The sequence below is a fragment of the Cynoglossus semilaevis genome, chromosome 12 (assembly GCF_000523025.1).
Source record: "Cynoglossus semilaevis isolate Cse_v1.0 chromosome 12, Cse_v1.0, whole genome shotgun sequence".
Taxonomy (NCBI): Eukaryota; Metazoa; Chordata; class Actinopteri; order Pleuronectiformes; family Cynoglossidae; genus Cynoglossus; species Cynoglossus semilaevis.
The window spans coordinates 15178584-15199332 of NC_024318.1; the positions used below are offsets into that span (position 1 = coordinate 15178584).

The 20749-nt window shown below is 39.7% G+C and overlaps 2 protein-coding genes across 4 annotated transcripts in view; one reads left to right on the plus strand and one right to left on the minus strand.

Annotated features, from left to right (window-relative positions):
- The window catches only part of LOC103387638 (SH3 and PX domain-containing protein 2A-like), a 48836-nt gene that overhangs the window by 10920 nt on the left and 17167 nt on the right, over window positions 1-20749 (minus strand). For all 3 annotated transcript variants that reach the window (XM_025060529.1, XM_008322374.3, XM_008322375.3), the window contains exons 6-7: window positions 18686-18717; window positions 10181-10309 (exon numbers count right to left, since the gene is read on the minus strand). In XM_025060529.1, the coding sequence (XP_024916297.1) occupies window positions 10181-10309; window positions 18686-18717 (161 nt within the window). The remainder of the gene's footprint in view (window positions 1-10180; window positions 10310-18685; window positions 18718-20749) is intronic.
- slka (STE20-like kinase a) overlaps window positions 1-20749 on the plus strand; it is a 66132-nt gene that overhangs the window by 6633 nt on the left and 38750 nt on the right. The gene's annotated exons all lie outside the window — the stretch shown is intronic.

A 20749-nucleotide genomic window follows, 5' to 3' on the forward strand; every position in this document is an offset into this window, starting at 1 on the left:
GTCCACCAGTAGGTGGCATTAATAGAACTCAAGAATGCAGAGTGGCTGTTAAACTACAAAATTGGAAGAATCTACAGTTACTGTACTACAACGCTGGCAGGGATAGCTTAGCCTAGTAGGTTTGTTGTAATGTTCTAATGTTTTGGCACACCATCACTGGAGGTGTACAGCACCCAAGAGGAGCTTTAAGCTGCTTGCCAGCTGTATATCACCCCCCCCCTCCAAAAAAAAAAAACATTGACAATGACAATGTTGATTTAGATGTGTTTGTCCTGAGCTGTGTTTTTCAGTGGACACTTAATTTCAAATGTGATAGTTACATTGTCGCCCTCCGGTGGCAAGTCTGTATTTGTACAGACTAGCAACCATATTGATTATTTTAATTTTAATGTAACATTGAATTTATCAACTCAACCTTTACAACATAACTTAGGCACAAGGTAATTACAGCACCACCGGCAGGGGTGTTAAAAACACAGGTTTTTGGACATTACTGAGGAGGTTTCCGAATTCTGCACTATAACAATCGTCAATACTATGGATCTTTTCTCTCCCTGATAGAACTGAGGCGATATCCTAGCAGTAAAACAAGTCAGTTAGTAGCTAGCAATAAATCACACAACTTTTATACAATCTCTCTATATGTAGTGCAGTGCACGGTGTGTTAACAATTAAGAAAGCAACAGAGCAATCTTTTGGTTATGGTGTTGTCATGGTAACATCTCAAAGCGATTCTGTGCTGTTTACACTTCTTAGACCAAGGAGACACTAAACCTGCAACAAACACACAGTGAACAATCACAGATTTCTGTTTTTGCCTCTTCTGGGCCCAAGGCCAGAGAAGTACTCATGATTAAAGAAACAAAGAGAAATTATTTGGAGCAAGATGCGGAAATACCGTAAACATCTACCAGTTCTGGCCGCGTTAAAATGTCATCTGTGGTGTGAAAGATTTGCTAAAATGAAATAAGGAAAGAATAAATGTTCTAGTCAAGCCTTTGTCCACATATCATTTTTACCACGATATTACTGTTTTAATCAGCACGTCTTGATTCAGTCCCTTATCCTAAATCATAAGGGATGAGAGAAAGAAAAACATTAGGAACTTGCCAACAGTCTTTAATCACTGCAAGGGCTAACATCAGCAGCAAATGCTGTTCAACTTTTAATCAGTATTATTTATCAGGATGTTGCTCTAATGCTGCTCTGAGCCAAAATGGAATTTCTTTGGTGGGTTTTCAGCTGATTTGATTTGGCTTCTCTGAGAGTGAGTAAACTTTATGAGAGCTCCTCAACGATACACTCCTAGATAGAAGCACATACTGTACAAAAGCTTTAAACTGTGATCCCCGTAAAGGGAATAGTACATAGTAATCTCCTGCACTGTGGAATGTATGTATTATCACAACATTTCAAACCTGCAATAACTCAGTAATACTCACACCCTGTACACCCCCATGTGACAGCTTCCCCAAGGAGATGTGAGTGACAAGTCTCCTGTATATGGTGCACCGGTGGCCTGTTGTACAGTATTTGCTGTGGTAACATGGAGTTAAAAAAAAAAAAGTCTGACAGTCGTATTAGTCCCCCATAAAGAACTAAGTGACATGTCAGCGCTGGTACACAGCTGCTTCAAACCTCCAGTGTACATTATTCCGTTGAGAACAACTGGAATTATGTTATTCATTTAAACTGAGCCAGAAGAAAACTTTCATTTTTTGTTAAACAATGTAGTGAAGAATGAGCCAAAATGATAGAAACGCTAATATAGAAATGACAGCACAAAAGATTGCTGCTGTCTATGTGATTAATACCTAATAAAAACAAGTTCTAATTTCACAGCCGTACATCACTCTAAGACAGGCAGCAGTCAAAGACGTCATGCACTACTAAAAGATAGGCCAGAGCTAAAGGAGCTTGTTTATTAGGGTTTGAGACAACTTCGTTGAGTTCCCATGGATCACAAGGAGAAAAATGATCAGTTGGAATTTGAAATTACCTCTCTTATCTCAAAGCAAAGATAAACACTACAAAACTTAACTTGGTAACTAAGCTGCAATAATTGCATTTTTATGCATATAGAGTATAGAAATGTAACATGGAGTTATAGAAAAAAAAAAAAGTATTCTAATACCAAGTAACCAGTGCCATTGTCATGCTTTCGTAGAATCTTTCTTCACTTCTATTGTTGTTCTCACCATTTTTTTTCTTTCCCATGGTGATTTATGAAATAAAAAATAGAAGAAATAGCACAAGGCAAGTAATACCAGCAAAAAAACAACAGTTGTTAGCGTGTACATTGACAGATGAGCTAGTGAGTGTGAGTGCGAGAGTCGTCTCCTGTTCTATGAGACAGAAGACAGCCGGTCACTGGTCAAGGCCGTTCATGCTTTAAAATCACCCGATTCTGATTTAGGCTAGCCATCCGCAGTCTGTGAGGTTAACGTATGTAAACCTAGCACGAGTAGTAACATCATGCTAGTCACTGTGGAGGCATTAACACTGAGGAGATTTCATCATCATCATCATCATCATCATCATCATCATCATCATCATCATCAGCTGGGCTGTAACATTAGCTCCAGGGCGGGTTCAGATAGAAGAAATCTGACGTGTTTGGCTCTAAGCACCGTACTGGCTCGAAATCAAGGATGAAGCAAGTAATGTCATTGTCTAAGTAATGTCCTTAACAGAATCTGATGTCGGTGAAGTACACAACGGCAGTGTTTCTTAAAGTGTGGGGCGGGCCTCATTGGTGCAGAACTAAGTCTTAACAGGTGGCGCGCAAGAAACGGAAGGAACTTGAAATTAATTTGATTCATTCTAAGATATGTGGTTACTTGGTGTTAGTTCAATAACTTAAAAATGTATTTTTTTTAAGATTTTTGTTGAGGCTACGGGAACAGGTGGGGCTTGAAAAGTCAAATTTGGAGTAGACCAAAACAGTTTGAGAACCACTGTGTTATGGTCAGACTGTAATATAAACTATGGATGTTAAAGGATCGGTGTTCGGCTCGATAACAGTTTCTGGGTGAGGAGAGAAATGTGGTTTTTTTTTCCACCTATGCCTATTGAGCAGCGTAGAAATGTAAGCACATGTATAAATAAGCAGTGGGAATGTAATTAAACCGAGAGCACTTGGCTGTAAGTCTGAAGCAATTAAATATGCAGCGAAGTCACACTGTCCCTTAGAAAGCTCCATGTAAACACACTGTATGCTGCTGTTGATGACAGAAGCTGCTTTCTTCAGATTGTATAACCATGCTTTAATATGGCAGGTGTTCACTGACCCCAGAAGGAACAATAAAACACACACACACACTTGCCTACACATATAAAATACTGTGCTCCATCATAAAAACTAACATATTTCTGCACATGCACTCAGTCACACCAGAAATAATAAAATATATTGACAGATTTTTATATGGCAAGAGTTAAGATTTACCTTTTGTCCCTACTGGCAGTGATGTTTTTTGGCAACGGTGCGCTCGTCTCAAATGTCCCTTTTATTGAAGTATTATTCTTTAACCTCCTGAGGATTTCTCTTTGACATCATCTTTGAAAACTAGATTATAACTTTTAGATAATTTCGCCCTTGTGTAGAACCTTCACATCTTTTCTACATTCATCCTGATGCCACTGGCCTGAAGGTCATTAAGAAGCTATTTTATTCTGACTTCTGTTGCCAAAGTATTGCGTAACATTCTGATAGGATTGTGTCTGGTATGAATTCATCTTCATGCAACCACTTTATGACAGATGAATTCATCTGTACACAGGGCACGGAAATAAGTGGACACATAATTCACATGGACTGTTTTAAATTCCCCTTGAAACCCCTTTAAACCGCATCATGGCATTGATTTAACTGGGTTCTAAAAAGAATAATATGAAGTGATACAAAAATAATTATATCAAATGTAATGGTATATGAGTCATGTTTTGGGGGGTTTATCCATCTGCATTGACATAGGATGAATGGATGGATGGAGGGATGGATGCAGGGAGGGATGGATGGATGAATGAATGAAACTAAACTGAACTTCAGGGTGTGACTTATACATGGCGTGGCTTCATTTCCATTAGATAAACACAGGTTTCAGCAATGTCCGAGCGAATCGTGTCCAGCCAGTCTGGAACTATTGCCATCTTTATCTCTAGCGAAGATGAAAACATCATCTGTACAGATAAGGGAGGTAAAAAGTACTGTATGTTGTACCTGGAATCTGCCCCGATGTATATTACAGTATGTGTACATTTATTTGACGTCGTTCCACCAGCTGTTTGTGCTTCACAGAACTCCACCTGCAGTTTTACTGGCAGGACTGTGATTCACTGGTCTTTGTTTATTATCAGTCTATGTCTCTGCCCCCCTTTTTTCCTTTTTCCTTTTTTTTTTCCCAGTTATTTTTTCCTGCCTTTCAACAATTAGGAAAGATTTCATGGTTTGAGTCTTACAGTCTTTGCTTACTGGAAATGTCTGATAAAGTAACAGTGCATAGGATTCTGAAATGTCCAATAGTAAATCTACACACTTTTTTATAAATATCCCTTTAGATTACTATTTTTTTAAGCAGGAACATGAAACTATTTTAGCATCCAGTTGTTATTAAAACACAAATTCCGCCCAGGCCTGATGTAAAGTTAAGTTGAATGTATTTGTGTATACTGAATTCACAAAACAAATTTGGCCTGGATGGAATGGGGGGAAAAAAATAAAAGAATGTTTACAAAATGCTCAATTTTAGTTTGAGTTTATACGAGTTTTGAAAATATTATTGAAAATGTAATCTGATCATACGCTGAGCAGGCACTTTGTCAACATGGGGGAATAAAAACAGGAAGAAATCTCCAGTAGATCCAGACACTCACCGCTGCCACGGCGATGTAAAATCATGGTGATGTAGAAAAGAGCCCTCTGGATATAGATACAATATTTCACGACAATACACTTCCTTAGAGTGTTAGAGAAAATACATTTTGTTGATGCATTTTCTTGTTTTCCAACCTGGGGAAAGGTTTGGGAAAAGATTATTTCTGAAAATGTCAGTGAGCTCAGCCCAGTTTAGATGATTGTAGCAGAGTTCAAGCTTAAAGGCTAAATTATGATATGTGGTGTAGACAGTTCTCTTGGTTCTACAAAGACCATTCCCACGGATGTCCTGTAGGATCGTGTTCAGTAGCCACAGAAGTTGAAATCCAAGCTAGAAATATGAGCGAATGGATGTGAAATGCATTGTTTAAAAGTGGCTCGGCAAATTTCATAACAGTTCAACAAAGCACTGGTTTGTGTAATAATGAAAAATCAATGTGGGCAAAGTTACTTGAACATTCGCAGCTGTGTGTAAACGCGAGATGGGAAAAGTACTTGAGAAACAAATGTTCTTTTCACAGACTCGTTTAGCGTACATTTGCAGATATAGTTGACGGACGTAAGGAGACCAAGAGACATCTCTAAACTCTATTTGTCTTTCATAAAGTATTGGCCATCTGGAAACAGTATCAGCTTTGAGTCCATGTTTCATTTCACTGTAATCAGCAACAGATTCGCAGCTGCAATAACAAACTAGATTTATGAAATTCCGACTTTCTAATATTGTGCCTGTATGTCCTATAAAACATATAGTCATTCAAGTCTGTTGGACACCTCTTATAATACCGTGACATCACAGCGTCCACATCACATTTGTCAATTTATAACACCAGCTCTAACACTGTCCCCAAATTCACAAATAACTTTTCTGAGCCTCGGAGTAAAGTCGTAAAAATTTACGAAACATTTCGACACATCCCTCATAAATGTAAGAAACACATATTCAGCAGCATGAGGAAGTTTTTCTTTTTCTTTTTCATGACCTGAAGTGATGAGGAATGCAGTGGCTCAGCAGTCCTGCAGACATCTGACACCACTGTTGAGTACAGCAGGAGAAAACACCATTCATTTCAGACTCCTGTTTTTGTTACCGTAGTTCAGGAATCGAGGAATGAAACTGAGACAAACTTTGCAATGTCACCTTTACGTTCATTTACCCCGGTTCACACTGGCACTGGGGGTGAGGGCGGGTATTAAATGCAGCACAAGAGGACTTTCAAGAACTAATGTTGACCTAAGAAATGACTCTCCCTCCCTCCGACCCTCTGAAAGGGTCCCCTCATGGACGTGAATGAATGTAGCCCTAGCCTGCAGCCTCTCTGGGCTCCAGTGATTCGGAGACACAGTGGTCCTTGAGCGTCTGAAAGCTCACACCTGAATCGCTGCTTTGACTAGACTGTCAATTCTTACAGCAGCAGTGAGGGACCTTTTTGGACTTATTTCAGCCTCGGTTTCTGCTGGAACTTGTTTATCAGTCAATGGCAGATAATACATCCATCCAGGAATCTTGGTGAACTGAAACAAGATGACGTGAATCTAACCCTGTTGGACTTGTTTCATCATGTGGTCATTACTTCATAGAGGCTGAAGTAGATGTGGAGGATGAGGTCTAATATGAGTAGATAATGTGTTGTCCATCTGTTAAGACATTCAACACTTGGCAGGGTTTCTGTTTCATTCCAGTGGCAGCTCATTGACAGGAAGTATAGGGCTTTTCCTCTTTTACGAAAGGAAACATGTCCTTAAAAAATATCGAGAAAAGAATCAGAACCCGACTCTGAAAAGTGGCCTTGTGTTTAATCCTTCTGCAAATTAGAGTTGGAGCAGCAAATAGTGGAAGCATTTGTGATACTGTACTACAGTGTTTCACACATAGTCCGCTATTGTACAGATAACATGCCTACTGCTGCCTGTTAGGAGTTTCAACATTAGTAAATGAAACAGTTTATAATGAACTATTTTCAGGCTGAATCCTACCCTCTGAGCAGTGAGCTCCTGCTGAGCCCTGAGGTTATCTCACCCTAGCCTGAAGATGCTGAGCAGAGACCGAATTGTATCAGGGCTATTTTTCCAGCCGAAGGTAAAGCAGACATTCTGACATCCATCGTGCCATGCGGCATTACCAGCCGGATGCCAGATCTACTTCTGATCTGCTTTGTAACATAGATTTGTCAGGTTTGTCATCAAAACATTGAATTTTTAATTTAAAAAGAACACTAGTGTGTGTGTGTTTGTATTAGTTGTACATGGGTTCATAGCTGGAGCAAGGGGTTCTTGGGGGAACTTATGGGTTTTACATGGCCTTTCCAAAACAGAAAGGTATTCCTGGTGTGTTCATGGCACACTGTGAGTCATATAAACTGATCTGTTCTTGGAAAGAGGACAAGGTAAATTCTGAATGGTCTGTGGAGGGAGATTTTCTGCACAGGACTGGGCACATTCTGCCTAATGTTGCTCTTGAGGTTTAGCAATAGCAGCTGCAGGAAGATTGCTTTTTTGGGAGGGGGTCTTTCTTTTATGTTTAAATACATTCAAAAAGTAAAAATGTGAATCACCACGTCTCGAAACATTTGAAATGCCCGACATGCAAGCCTGATATGTTAGCTTCGGCTAACATCTCTTCAGTATACTGTAGTGTAAACCAAGGAGGCATCCTGGAGGATCCATTAAGCCGTTGTAATGAACCAGCCTCTCTGAACCTCTCTGAACCACTAACTTTGGCAGGAAATGGCTTTTTCCATTTTCTGCCTCCCTCTCTCTCCCTTTCTCTCTCTTACTCTTTCTCTCTCCCTCTCTCTTCTATACTCTCTCCACCTGAGCCAGCATCGCAACTGGCAGAGTCTTAACGCAGACAAATAAAATAAGTCAACGGCATTGGAACAGAATTACATATTTGAAACTAAGTGTAAAGCAATACTGAAATGTAGCATACAGTTCATATCTGTGTCTACTTGATGTCCAGTGGTTAAAAGTCTGCCATAAAATTCAGTAACTAGGGATGCTAGTTCATACCTGCTAATACCCTGTTACTGTCGGTTTTTACTTTTGGGACTTTGTTTTTTTTTTTTAACTGTGCCCACCTTAGCTCTTCTAGCCAGTTACAGTTACTCTGTTGAAACTAACAGACAGTAAAGGAACCAAACTGAAGGTGTCTTCAGTCTGGCACTATGGAAAATGCAGTCTTGGAAAAAAATAGAGTGGACTGGAAATGTAGGACAAGCTGAGATGACTTATGGCTGTGACCTAGTTTTACCGCTTCGTCCAGCATAGAAGATCTTTGTGTTATCTGATCTAGAGTGAGCAAAATACATAACAGTTTTGGGACCAGGTCAACAGGTCATTTTATACAGTCTGGACCTATTGAACAGCTTATCCAATTAATCAGTTTAATGCTGTTGGGTAAACAATGTTTACAGACAACGCAGTCATAGGGTTAAAGGAATTTTGAGTGTGTACATTTTGTCAGAGTTCTAAGCTTTACAACCAGCACATGTGAAGTAAATGGCTTTCCCTCCACACATTTACTACTTAGCTCCATTATGCAGAGATCAATCTGTCAGACACTATTAAACTGTTGGTACTGATCCTACAAGGGAGTGGATGTGAAATGTGTGCTCGTCTAACAGGCACCTGGTCTTGCTAGTCTTGGCACAGAGATGTGGAGTGATATCAAGCAGCCAACTGGGGCAGCTTTACTGTAACTGACTTCCACTGCGGGAGGTGTCAAAACGTTTGTTAAATGCTACGTGTGCTGGAAAAAGTTGCCAAAAAAAAAAGACGTAAAGCTGCTGCTATTTACTTCAGATCTCTATGAAAGTGTTCATTGGAGCGTAATAAAACTGTCAAATCTTCTAAGGGTCTGTTTTTTAAGCAGCCTAGAGTCCACTGTTTTTTACTTTCATGACAGAGCCATGACAACTCCGAACCAAACCAAAGATGAATGGAGGGGCTGGACCCAGAATGACAACAAAGCACTGCTTACATCAGAAAAAAGGAAAAAAAATTAAACTAGCCTAAAAAACAGCACCGAAGCCTGGAAATCATAAATCCTAGTCTGAATGGATCATTTACAAAACAAGTTAACAAGTCGGTGCAATGATCGGCTGAATAAAAATGAGAGCTTTCTTTAAAAATAAAACACAGGAACATGCAGATGAAGTTAATGTAGGAAAGATCTGTTGTAGGACCCCCCCCAAAAAAGTCAAAAAAACAATGTAGGAAAGATCTGTTGTAGGACCCCAAAAAAAAAAGTCAAAAAAACTTCAAGGTGTTGCAATATCCGTTTCAGTGTGGCTCCCCATTGGGTTTAAATCCTACCAGAGCAGAAAGTGAAAACAAATACACGAACCCAAAGGCATGGCATGAGGCACTTCAAAGCGGTCCAACTCCACACACACACACTCTTCCTTAAAGCCAGTGTGGTGCGGTGTGTCACTCACATCCATCGTGAAACCAGTTCAATTGCTTTCCTGGTCTCAGTTTCCACCTCCAGCTCTTATTCCTGGTCCTCCCTCTGAAGAACACATGAGTCCCATTACTGTTTTACTTTCCCAGCAAACCATTAAAGCCCAATGTCAGAGCCCATAACCAGGCCTGCACCTCTCCAGTCACTCCTGTGCCTCGTATGATGAATTCCTACTGAAATAAAAGTCACTCAGGCGGTTGCTTGGACTTCACCTTCTGCGACCACAAAAAGCCTTAGACTTAAAATGTAGCTTCTACATCAGCAGATTCTGGTATCCCGCTGTCATACAGTTTATACAATATTGAAATTGCATTTAAATGTTGGACACAAATGTTCAGCATGTACTTGATAGACACTTGCTTCCACCAGCAGTTGGTGTATGTAGAACATCATTGGTAGGTGAATGATGTCAGCGTGCTATCAACCTATTTAACAATCCGTACTTTTAAAGGGATTGGCATGTGCTGTGAAGCCCATTCTGAGTCCCCGTTGTGGAGAACAAACAGCTGACTAAGGACTCCGCAGCTGGCATTTATAAACCTGGCATGTCTTGCCGGCTTTCCGTTAAAATGAGGTGGAATAATTAATATGAGTCTGGAAGACATTCCTCCTGCTAGAGGCAAAATTCTGGCCCCAAGCCTAAACCAACAGTGGGAAAAAACAGGGCTGACTGCAGGCCAAAGTGAGCCTCCAGATGGGGATAAGTAACAGTTAGCAAGCTCTGGACAAAAGGAGGTAAGAGGGTGGGAGGGCTGGGAGCGAGGGGTGGGGGGTTGTTTACCTTTGTGGCATACAAACAACATGTAGCTCTTTGTTGTGTGTTTCCTTGAGGTACTCACCGCTCTCGCTTTTCTCAATGACATCGACCACCTCCCCTGCTTGAAGGCTGATTTCTGCGGGTTCCTGTTTCTCATAGTTCGCCACCACCACGTACTGTTCCAAAAGCATAGGGTCCGAGGCATCGAGACCTGGGGTAGATGGGAAAAAACATGCTGTCAGCCAGCTGCCAGCCATAGGTCCACGAGAGTGACTCCCGCTCACTCGCTGTGCCATGGGCCACTTTGTCTGTAGAGCTCAGCCAATCACAATATTCACAGGGTTCAGTGCATCTTCCTGAGAGTCTAGCCATAGAGTTGCAACCCCCTCCAGCCCAACATCCAGGCCAATGAAGATGGAGAAAATGTAGAATCCCCTTCCAAAGTCAGAACAACCAAGCAGTCAACTATAGAAAATCCATTCTGTGACACAGCGGAGGCCTCGTCCCAGACCGTTCAGGAGAGGAAAAGAGGACACATACAACCGGATTGAGGAGAGGCAGCACAGAGAAAGCAGAGGGGAGCTGCAGCAGTGACAGAAATCTGAGCTAAAGGCAGCTGAGGACAGGACATTAGAGTGAGAGAAAGAAATGGTTTCCCTTGGAAAATAAACCATCTGCTAAAAAGCCTCCTTCTCCTGAGTTGGGGTTGGAGCTGGAGGAAGAGTAGGGGGTTGTGTACACCAATCATGAGAGTCAGAACTCGAGGCCTTAAATAGAACCAGATGAAGGGGCTGGAGCTGTGCTGAGAGGGAAGGCCTTGTGTCTCCATGAAACACTAGAGCTCAGACTGCAGCGTGTGGCCCAGCCAATGGAAATTTTCCCTACTCTACTATGCTCAGTTAACCATATAAGCACCGGCAGTGACTTACTTATTTACAGTGTGTCTCCTATCATTTAGCCATCACATCCATGGCAAACCGGATTCATTTAACGGTCTAGAATTAACTATAAATGTAAAGGAGCCGTCAAACATTTGTTTTTTCCATCTGAGTCCAACCCGGCCGTAGACCTTTTCCGTGGAAAATCCAGAGCACGAGCATAACTGAGTCAAGTAATGCAGATCTAACAAACATATGGAGTCCAGGCACCACCCGAGATGACATCAAGTTTACACATTAGTAGGGGCTTCTAATGACCACTGATTTTAAAGCTACTAAAAAGTCAAATCTGCTCTTTATCCATACACTTTTCTCAAAGGAGAAAAGAAAAACTGAATCAGAAATACAGTAAATAATCCATAGAGAACCAAAATATATTACACTGTCTACATCTCATTTGTTTTTGTCCGTTGCTGCTTCTAAAGCTTTCACGTAAACTTAGCCATCGTTGTAAATAGCCTAAAATATGAAACTGAGAAAAAATCCATCTTTTAAAATGAATCCATTGTGAAACATTTCTTTGAGAAACTTGCCCTGACAACAGTAGATAAGAGCAATTCAGTCTGACAGCCGCAGGGTTTGCTGCTAAAGATATGTCAAACTGAAGAAAACTTTGATTAAAGGAACCTTACTTATACTTTAAATCAGCAGGTTTGCCAGACATTTATTTAATGTAAAAATATTTAGTTATACCATAACAATAAATAAAATAGTGTATATACTATTATATATATATATTATGTAGTATTCTCCTTTGCGTAGACGGCGATATTTCATCTGAAACTATTCTATGCAATGTGCGGTTATGTTGCCAGTTTTAACTTCACACCTCTGTTAACTTTCATTACTAACAAATCTGAATCATCAAAGGCTTGTGATAGGCAAGTTGTTAAATATTTAAAACAATCTTAAACAAACCAATGTTTCTTTAAGCTCTAATTGTGCTTTATTTACAATATTCGTAACTAAGGGTCCAACTGGTTTTGATTTCACGAATATGACTGACAGCTGGACCATCAAATGGCGCTACAGTCATAGAAGTGACTAATGTGTTGGGCCTGAAGTACCAGTTACCATTCATTACCTTGGTCTTTAATTTTCCAGATTTATAGTTATGGGTAAACAATACATTTAGTAAATGTGCTTTGAATTGTATATATTATTATTTATTGTATTCTTTCTTATTATGTAGTATAGTAAAACTACAAAAGAAACCGCAACAAACTGAAACACACTGCAGATGTATTTCTGCTTGTTTGACGCTGCCTTTATAGACACTGACCAGTCAGAAGTAAATTTCATATTGTAATATAGTCATTAACACACACAGATTTATCTATCCATCCATCCATTTAACCATCCATCCAGAAACCACAGTCTTGCTGGCAAAATGAATTCACCACATATGGAACATAGAACCAAAGCAGGTCTCAGTCCCATTAAGTCATTATAGTCTGTGTCAAATTGCTTTAAAATTGACCTAGTCATGTGAGCAGCAGAGTTGAGTGAGTACAGGAAGTCCTCGGTTTAAGTTGGTGTTCCGTTCCTACTTGTAACGTAACTCCATTTTCGCTGTAGGTCGGATTTCATCTACTGTACATTAATACCTACTGTATGTCACTCACCTACGCTAACACAGTGGTGACATCATAATCTTGGATATACAAACATGGAAGGCGTCTGACTTCCTTTTTTTTTGCACTATTTGTGTTGCTTCCAGTCTCTGAGTGTATTAATTCATCAGCGTTATTGGATTGGAATTGGCTCTCTGTCAACATGCTACACCGAGGTATGCGTGTTTGTATCTGGACTGAACAAAGTTGGAATCGGTGCATCCCTAGTTCATGGCCCTGAAAAACAAACACTAATATTTCATTCTCCATTCAGGAAATGAAATGTTTTGCAACAGCAGGAAGACGGAGCCAAAGCAAAGTGTGAGAAAAATTAAGTGAAACTGTGTTGAATCTGAGGAAGCTTAATTTCAAATGTACTATGTCGTAGACAAAAGAGTGGAGCAGATATTTTGTATAGTTTGTATTAGTGCCTCATCCGGTCATATACATTGGACGTCTCCGTCCGCCCTGCGGTGTACGTGATAAACCAAACTTCAGTCTTTCTTTTCAAAATCCCTCTTAAATCTCAAGGTCTAAGTTATTTCCAATTCCTTTATTTCTTATATTTTTTCCAGATTGCCCTCAGATAACTCTTTTAGCAACTCTCTGCATCGCTTATATCTCCTTCTGCTCAGATTTCTTCATGTGCTTCCTGCCCCCACCCTTCGTCTCCCAGGCGTCCTAACTTGATCCAGCCCAACCACACCCCCACTCAGCCATTATCAGCTGCATCCAAAGTTGATGATGGCTGATAACTTTGCAGTAATTTATCACCAATACGGAGGAAACAAGTTTAACCAGTGTACACTGACTAATCCCTCTTAATGAGACATTTTACAGCATCTGCCTTTTTAGGTCAATAGCTTCATTGGCAATGGCTGCTGCGTTTTAATGCCATATCCTGAACCCTTGGGTAGCTGAATGAGAGCAGAGGGGGTTGGAGGGGAGTACAATTTGGCAAAGTGCAAAGCTTTTGTTTGACTCATCAGCAGCAGATGTAAAGTTGGAAGGGAGAAGGACACAGAACTGCTGTTCAATGTAGTACAGATGTATTTGTGTCATTGAATCAGTATGTGGCCTTGTGGGAGACGGGGCAGACCACAAACAAATAGTCCAGAAAGCTTCACTTCACGGATTACGTACAGCTAATAGAACAGATGTATGTTATCCCGCTTTGATCTGATAATTCTTTAAAGATATCAGGTAGAGACAGAAGCAAGAGAGGAAGTCGCATTTCCACTGCTGCCTTACGTCAACTGTAAATTGTCTAAGAGGTGGTGTCAGTGAGTTCATCCTTCCTGGTCCGCTGCTGCTGTTAGTGGTTTCTTTCATCCCATCAACGAATGTGTAATGTGTTAGCGAAGCATTTATTTGAAGTTAATGCATCTTTGGGCTGTTTTCAGCTAGGTCATGTTTTGGCTAGTTTGTAGCTAACACTCTTTGGTGACTTCAGCTTCAGCAACCTTTGTTTTGTCGTCTTGTTAAAGGACCACATTGAGCGATAGGTCATTATCAAGTGAGATTTTGTACTGACTTGTAAGTCAGTACTTTTTCTTATTTTTCACAGCTGTTTTTTTAGTTGTCATCAAGACATTACATATTTAAACCTTTTTATACTCTCTGCCAGTGCATGATATTGTTTGATAGTGTATTCCTAGTTTATTATATATATATATATATTATTCAATTCCTGTTCATCCAGAAATAAGATGTTGTAACAGTGAACTGCTTCAGGGCAATATGTATGCAAAATACTCAATGATATATGATAATAATTTCTAACCGTTGTCTAAATTATTACAAAGATCTGATCTGAACTTTAGGCTCCTACCTTTACTGTCCAGTATGTCAACACAACAAAAAAATGCACAACACAACTAGGCCTCCGGTGATCTTAAAATACAGGACAGTGAGTGTGCACATGCAGTACAGTATGAACACACGCTCCCTCAGTCTGAGTGCAACAGTGAAATAGATTCCACTTGCCACGTAAACCTTCTCTCCAGCTGTTTTTCACATGCACTACACCCCCAAATCCTCCGTTTCTTCCCTTTCCCTAAAGTGCTCGTCTCACATTCCTTTCAAATGCAGATTATAATTCATGTTTAAAAGATTAATTAAAATTTCCTTGAATCCCCAAATCCCGGCAGCAGCTGATTCCAAGCTGGTTTGGCTAAAATTATGATCCATTCATCACTACAGAACTTTGTTGTCAGTGGTCTTGTAACCAATATCTGAGTGTTAGTTACAACAGTCTCAATCTGTTAAAGGACAGAGACGAATGTCGACGGTCAATATTGTCAATATAAGACCATTTTGTCAGCGATTTAAGTTTTGTTACCTATGTCCACTCTATTCTACTGTCCAGGGTGTTCCCCGCCCTCGGGTCGGCATGACCCTTCAAAGGGAAAAGTGGTAGATAATGGATAGATGGATTGGTTGTCACTGCAAAATTCCCTGTCCAACTCAGTCCATGTGAGATTGTTGCTCAATTAAAAGTCAAGATAATGTGTAACTGTGACACCTATTACACTGAGGTACATGGAATACAACTGCAAGGCTTTTATTTTGAAGGCACCTATTTTGTTTTGTTTTTTTCTGAATAAACATCTGTCCAGTCAGTGCTCCATCATTTGGATTAGTCACAAATCAATGAATCAATCAATTATGATAGAATTCTTACACATTGTAGCTTATCAAAACACTCATTTAACTGCCGGCTCACACAGCTGCACACGACAACTCAAAGTAAGGAAGTAAGGAGTTAAAACGTGAATGTGAAAATCCCACATGAACCAACAAGCGGTGGTTACTGGTGAGTAACTCTAACTTGTTGCTCGCATTTCTTCTGCTTGCCAGGTAGGAGATTCTTCTTGAACCTCTAATCACATGCAGCTTTGTGGTGAAGGACTGCATTCTGCTGTTTAGTGAAGGGGCTCTGTAAACTCTTAAGGGAGACCTGCACTGTGTAATTATTGAAACCATAATCTGCAGCTACAGCACAAATTTACCACACACTCTCTGCACTTTATCTGCCGTCTAGCTGCAAAAGAGAGAGATCAATCTTTTTTTTTTTTTTTTTTTTTTTTACTGTCAACCACTAATGTCCAGCACTGGAAGCATGGTGAAGAATTGGAAACGGAGAATGGAGGTCTTACTTGTGCAGTACGTGCTCTGCCCTGACCGTGGACACTAAATTACTCTGGGTGCCGGTCATTTATTGCATTATCATTATTTGTCCTTAATTCCACTGAATCATTCACAGCGAGTACACTGTAAATATCTCCAGAACAAAGACAACACTGTTAATATTTAAATATCAAACAACCACATTTTATAATAGGAATTGATATAAGTAGCAGTTGGAGGCCTTTTTCTGACCATTGCAATTTCCCAGACACCATGCACTTGTTGACCTGCAGACAAGTAATGTGAGGCGAGTTTATGAGACCATCACAAATTGGTCCTTTTAACTTGAGCCAAACAAATCTAATCAGTTAATCAGTAGTTGGCAAGCTGGCAAACTTAAGTGTTTTCTCATGGTTTTCTTTTTTTTGTGATTTTTTTTTTATTCATACCTAAAATGTGAATGTTTTTTTAGTCTTAATCCCAAAAACTTTGATGTCTGAGCACTACATTCTAATGAGCTAATAGGGTTGTAAAGTCACAGAGGTTTTAAAGTCCATCTGAAAATTTGTTCCAACTTCTGAATTCCCTCAAGGCAGTCTTCAGATATCATGTTCACAGGTTTTAGACAAACACAGTGAGGGACAGCCCAAAAACATAACGACTCCAGCCAACTGCTGGTGAAGTCATAGAAAACAGCTGAAGCTGTAAAATGATTGAAAGATTCAAGAATATGACAAACTCTCTAGATGAACATATGGCCTGCAGGCCAAAACCGGCCCACTAGGGTCTTCAAATCGGCCCGCTTAATGAATTTTGAAACTAAGAAAAATACTCAAACACATTAAATATGAACACCTAACAATAAATATCTAATGTACTTGTACTTCTTTGCATGAAGACAGGTGGGAAAACATGGAATTATTGTTATTTATAGTTAATTGTGTTATTATTGTCTCTTTAATACTTATAATTTTAATTTAGTTCATTAATAGTATATTTGGTTTAAGTTATTTTTAATGGGGAAAATGCAATATTCCAGATACGATTGGCTCAATATATGAGTGCTGTTGTAGAACGGATTAAACTCGTATCTCAAAGCCCCACCGTACTAACAAGAAGGTAGTAGTCAGCAAATGTGAATACAACCGAAACCAATGCAACATGGTCCACAGACTATAGGTGTAGGTTTCTCTCACTCAAACACACTCACACAGACAAATAGTCTGAAATAAGACAGTTGTTCCATTTCACAATGTAGCTGGAATTCCCTCATACACGGAGCCTCAACACCATGGAACACATAATTAGGTTGGGCTCTTGTTTCAGTTTGAGCACAGTGTGCTATCGCTGTCCTCAGACAATTCACCGTCTAAGACCTTTGTCATCAGGCTACAGTATGTCTCGCTGTAACCACACCAGAATGACCGTCACAGCATGTCGGCATCTGACTGTAAGAACAACGTGCAATTTGGTCGAGGGTATTCTCAGGCTGCACACACACCTCACACACACACACAAAATAGCAGTTGACAGTTTAAATCTAAAACATTTTAAGCCATTCACATAATCAGTCACAAACATTTTGATAAAAGTTCATTTTTCTGATTAGACATGCTTTTGTATTTTTATATACTTCAAAGTTCCTTCTGCAGTTGGATCTATTTTTGAACCATTTCTGGCCAAAGAAACAAATGGTAATTTTTCTTTTTAATTTTGGCAAATGCTTACTGGCATAAGACAAACAACAGGGTGCTCTATAATTAAAATAAGTGTGTGTTGCAATTCTGGATGCTGAATTTGATTAAAGTAAATAAATCCGATAAAGCAGATAAAAAGCTTTACTAAAACTAACAATGTGTACACTTCAAACTTCAAAGATTAATGTAAAATCTGACAGGACATATTTACATACATAAACATCTGAGGTTTTGTTCCCACAAAGAGAATTAACAGTTTAGTGTTGCCCAGTCTCTGAAACTAAACTAACAAAGCATGTGCAAAACACACTAGACTATAAAAACCCCAGAAAACTTTCATCTGTTAATAATGCCTTTGTTCAACTCCTTGGCCTCGCCCTACAAGTGGAATGGTTGAGCAGTTGGACGAAATCATAGGCACAGTGAGGTTGCACAAATGCACGATCCACTGGCGATTTACTTATCATTCACAGTTGATACACGCGTTGTTATTGGCAGACAATGTAGGAGCCTAAAATATCGTCGAGTAGCCCAGCACCTGTTATAGACCATTTGTATTAGTCAGATAAAAACTGGTGTGAAACACATACATCTACTGTACATGCTGTGATTTGTCTTTGTGTTCCAGCAATATACAGAAAACCAGAATGTTGATTTATCATGATTAATTGTGATCATGATTGATTCGCAAATAATCGTGATTAGTTACAATTAATTGTGATTAATCCACTCCTGCCCTATGATTACCCTATTTTCCGGAATATAAGTCACACTGAGGTTTAAGTCGCACCAGCCATAAAATGCATAATGAAGAAAAAAATAAAACATATATAAGTCGCTCCGTAGTATAAGTCGCACCAGTGCCCTCTAGTGGCTGTCTGTGTAAAATTACAAACGTACATTTTCAGTAGTGCAGGAGTAGCAGATACTGGTCTAGAGTGCCCTCTAGCGGCTTTCAATGTGAATATAACTATATATTTTAATATAAGAGTAAGACCTGAGTATAAGTCACAAACCTAGCCAAAGGATGACAAAAAAAGGTGCGACTTATACCGGAAAATACGGTAGTCAGATTTGAACATTTTTGGCTCGACAGCCTTACTCAAAATGTTACACTACATTGTAAGTAGTCTTTAAAATGTCAATGCAAATTAACATCTAGAATCACAGACACAGATTCTAAAGGCTATGACTCAAAACTGAATCTTACCTGATTTGCGTTTTCCCGAACTCCCACAGTCTCTGAAAAGTAGGCAACACCAGAGAAACATGGTCAGTGTGGGTGCGAGTGCACAAGAGGTCAGAATAAGTCAAACATGTTGTGTGAGTGTGAGTGTGTGTGTGTGTGTGTGTGTGGTGAGTGGACACAGCTGAGTCTCTTCCTGGGACTGTCCAGACTGAGTTGGCACACCAGTACCAACCAAACCCTCTCTAAGAATGCACAGAGAACTTGACCCACAAGCACAGGGAGGAAGTCAGGATGGGGTGCATGCTGGGACTGCAGCCAAACACAGTGTGTCAAGGACAATCACAGCCCATAATGAGACGTTCAGATATTGGGCTGCAGTAGACGTTGTGTGTGTGTGTAATATTGATGCAGCTGTCTGTGTTTGCTTGACAACCGTATCACAGCCTCTGGGTGAGTCCCTCTCATGTTTAAATGTTTAAGTAGCTTTCCCTTCCAATGTGTGGATTGTGACAAAATTATAATGAGTGCCAGTTATCAGGTTATCAGTCAAAATTAGTTTACACAAATTTGGATTTCCCATTCAAGATGTTACGTCTTTTTCCTTTAAAACCACATTTGTAATACATGCAAAAATATAAAGTAAATGTGGCATTTAAAAAAAAAAAAGACAATTATATGTCAGGCATGCAAAAAATATATAATTACAGTTGCAGTTTTACATCCATAACATTTTTTTGAAAACTGAGTGCATTTAGACACAAATATTTACATAAATATTTACATAAAATTAAACAAAAATGAACGGGGAAAAAAAGACGGCTTTGTTTACATTTTTCGGTTGTCGCCATACATTGGATTGTGCTACTTTGTTTTGTTTTGTGGGACCTTTTTGCCCTTCATCATGGCTCCCAGGCATGCCCCGAGTCAGGTTTCTATGTCCTGGATTATGATGTTATCACTGTCTTAGCGTAGGTGAGTGACATGGTTTCATACAGTATATTCAAGTGAATGTGTTTTTGGTGGTTCATGTGAGGTTCACGCTAAGGCTCACAGATTACAAGGAGCCCTGGCTGATTGCTTTCTTTTGGTTTGTTAATCAGAGTAAGCCAGAGGTTAGAAAATGATAAAGTTGGTTGAACTGTATACTGAAACAATGACAGGCTCGGCAGACAGATACAGCTTCTGCTTCTTTTGAGGCTCTTTGTTAAATTTTCTCCATTGCAAAACCCAGGCGGCCACTGTTCCACTGATGACTGGTCCACATACTGTATATACAGTATAGGAAATAGACATACAGTAGCCACCTGGTCCACAGACACGTAGCAGAACAAAGGCAGCCGTACAGCACCACAGTGTGATTAAAGGAAAAAAAGATTTCACATTAATAAACCCTGTGAAGTTCAGTGACTCCCCTCAGGTCATCTTTAATAAAATATGAAGTACGTTATGATCCCACAAAGAGAAAACATAATTGAAAAACCTGGCGGATTAGAGCAGTTTTCCAAAGACTGGGTCACGACTCTCAGATATGTTGCAAGAGATTTCTTTTTTTGGGGGGGTCGTCTCGCATCATGTTTCCCAGGAGTTTACGAATAATATCTATTGACTTGGGTTGCGAAGGTTTGTGACTTTTGAAATATGGGTCACCAGGAAAAAAAGTTTGGGAAACACTAGGTTTGAGTGCCATGCTGTGCATTAGCATGTAGTGATTGATGTATTGATAAGTCCTGGTTATAGGTGAGATCTGTTATCATCCAGGTCCTTAAACTTTCTGTTTTCTCATCCAGTTTTTGAATACACTGGACCAGCAGCTACATTAAAAAACCTTAAAGTGAACTGACATGTGTCATGCATATGTATGACCGAAACATCTGTGAGTCTGGGATGAACACACCCAGAGCTGAAGAAGCTGAGATTTTGGATGAACTGGGTTTAAAATAAGAGATGTTTCATGGTTGAAGTGAGAATACGAGATGTTGGATTAACACTGTTCTCATCTCAGTAACACTACTGAGATGAGAACAGTCTAATCAAGTATTTTTACAACTGGTGGATCAAACCAAACAACCAGTTAACGTCTAGTAA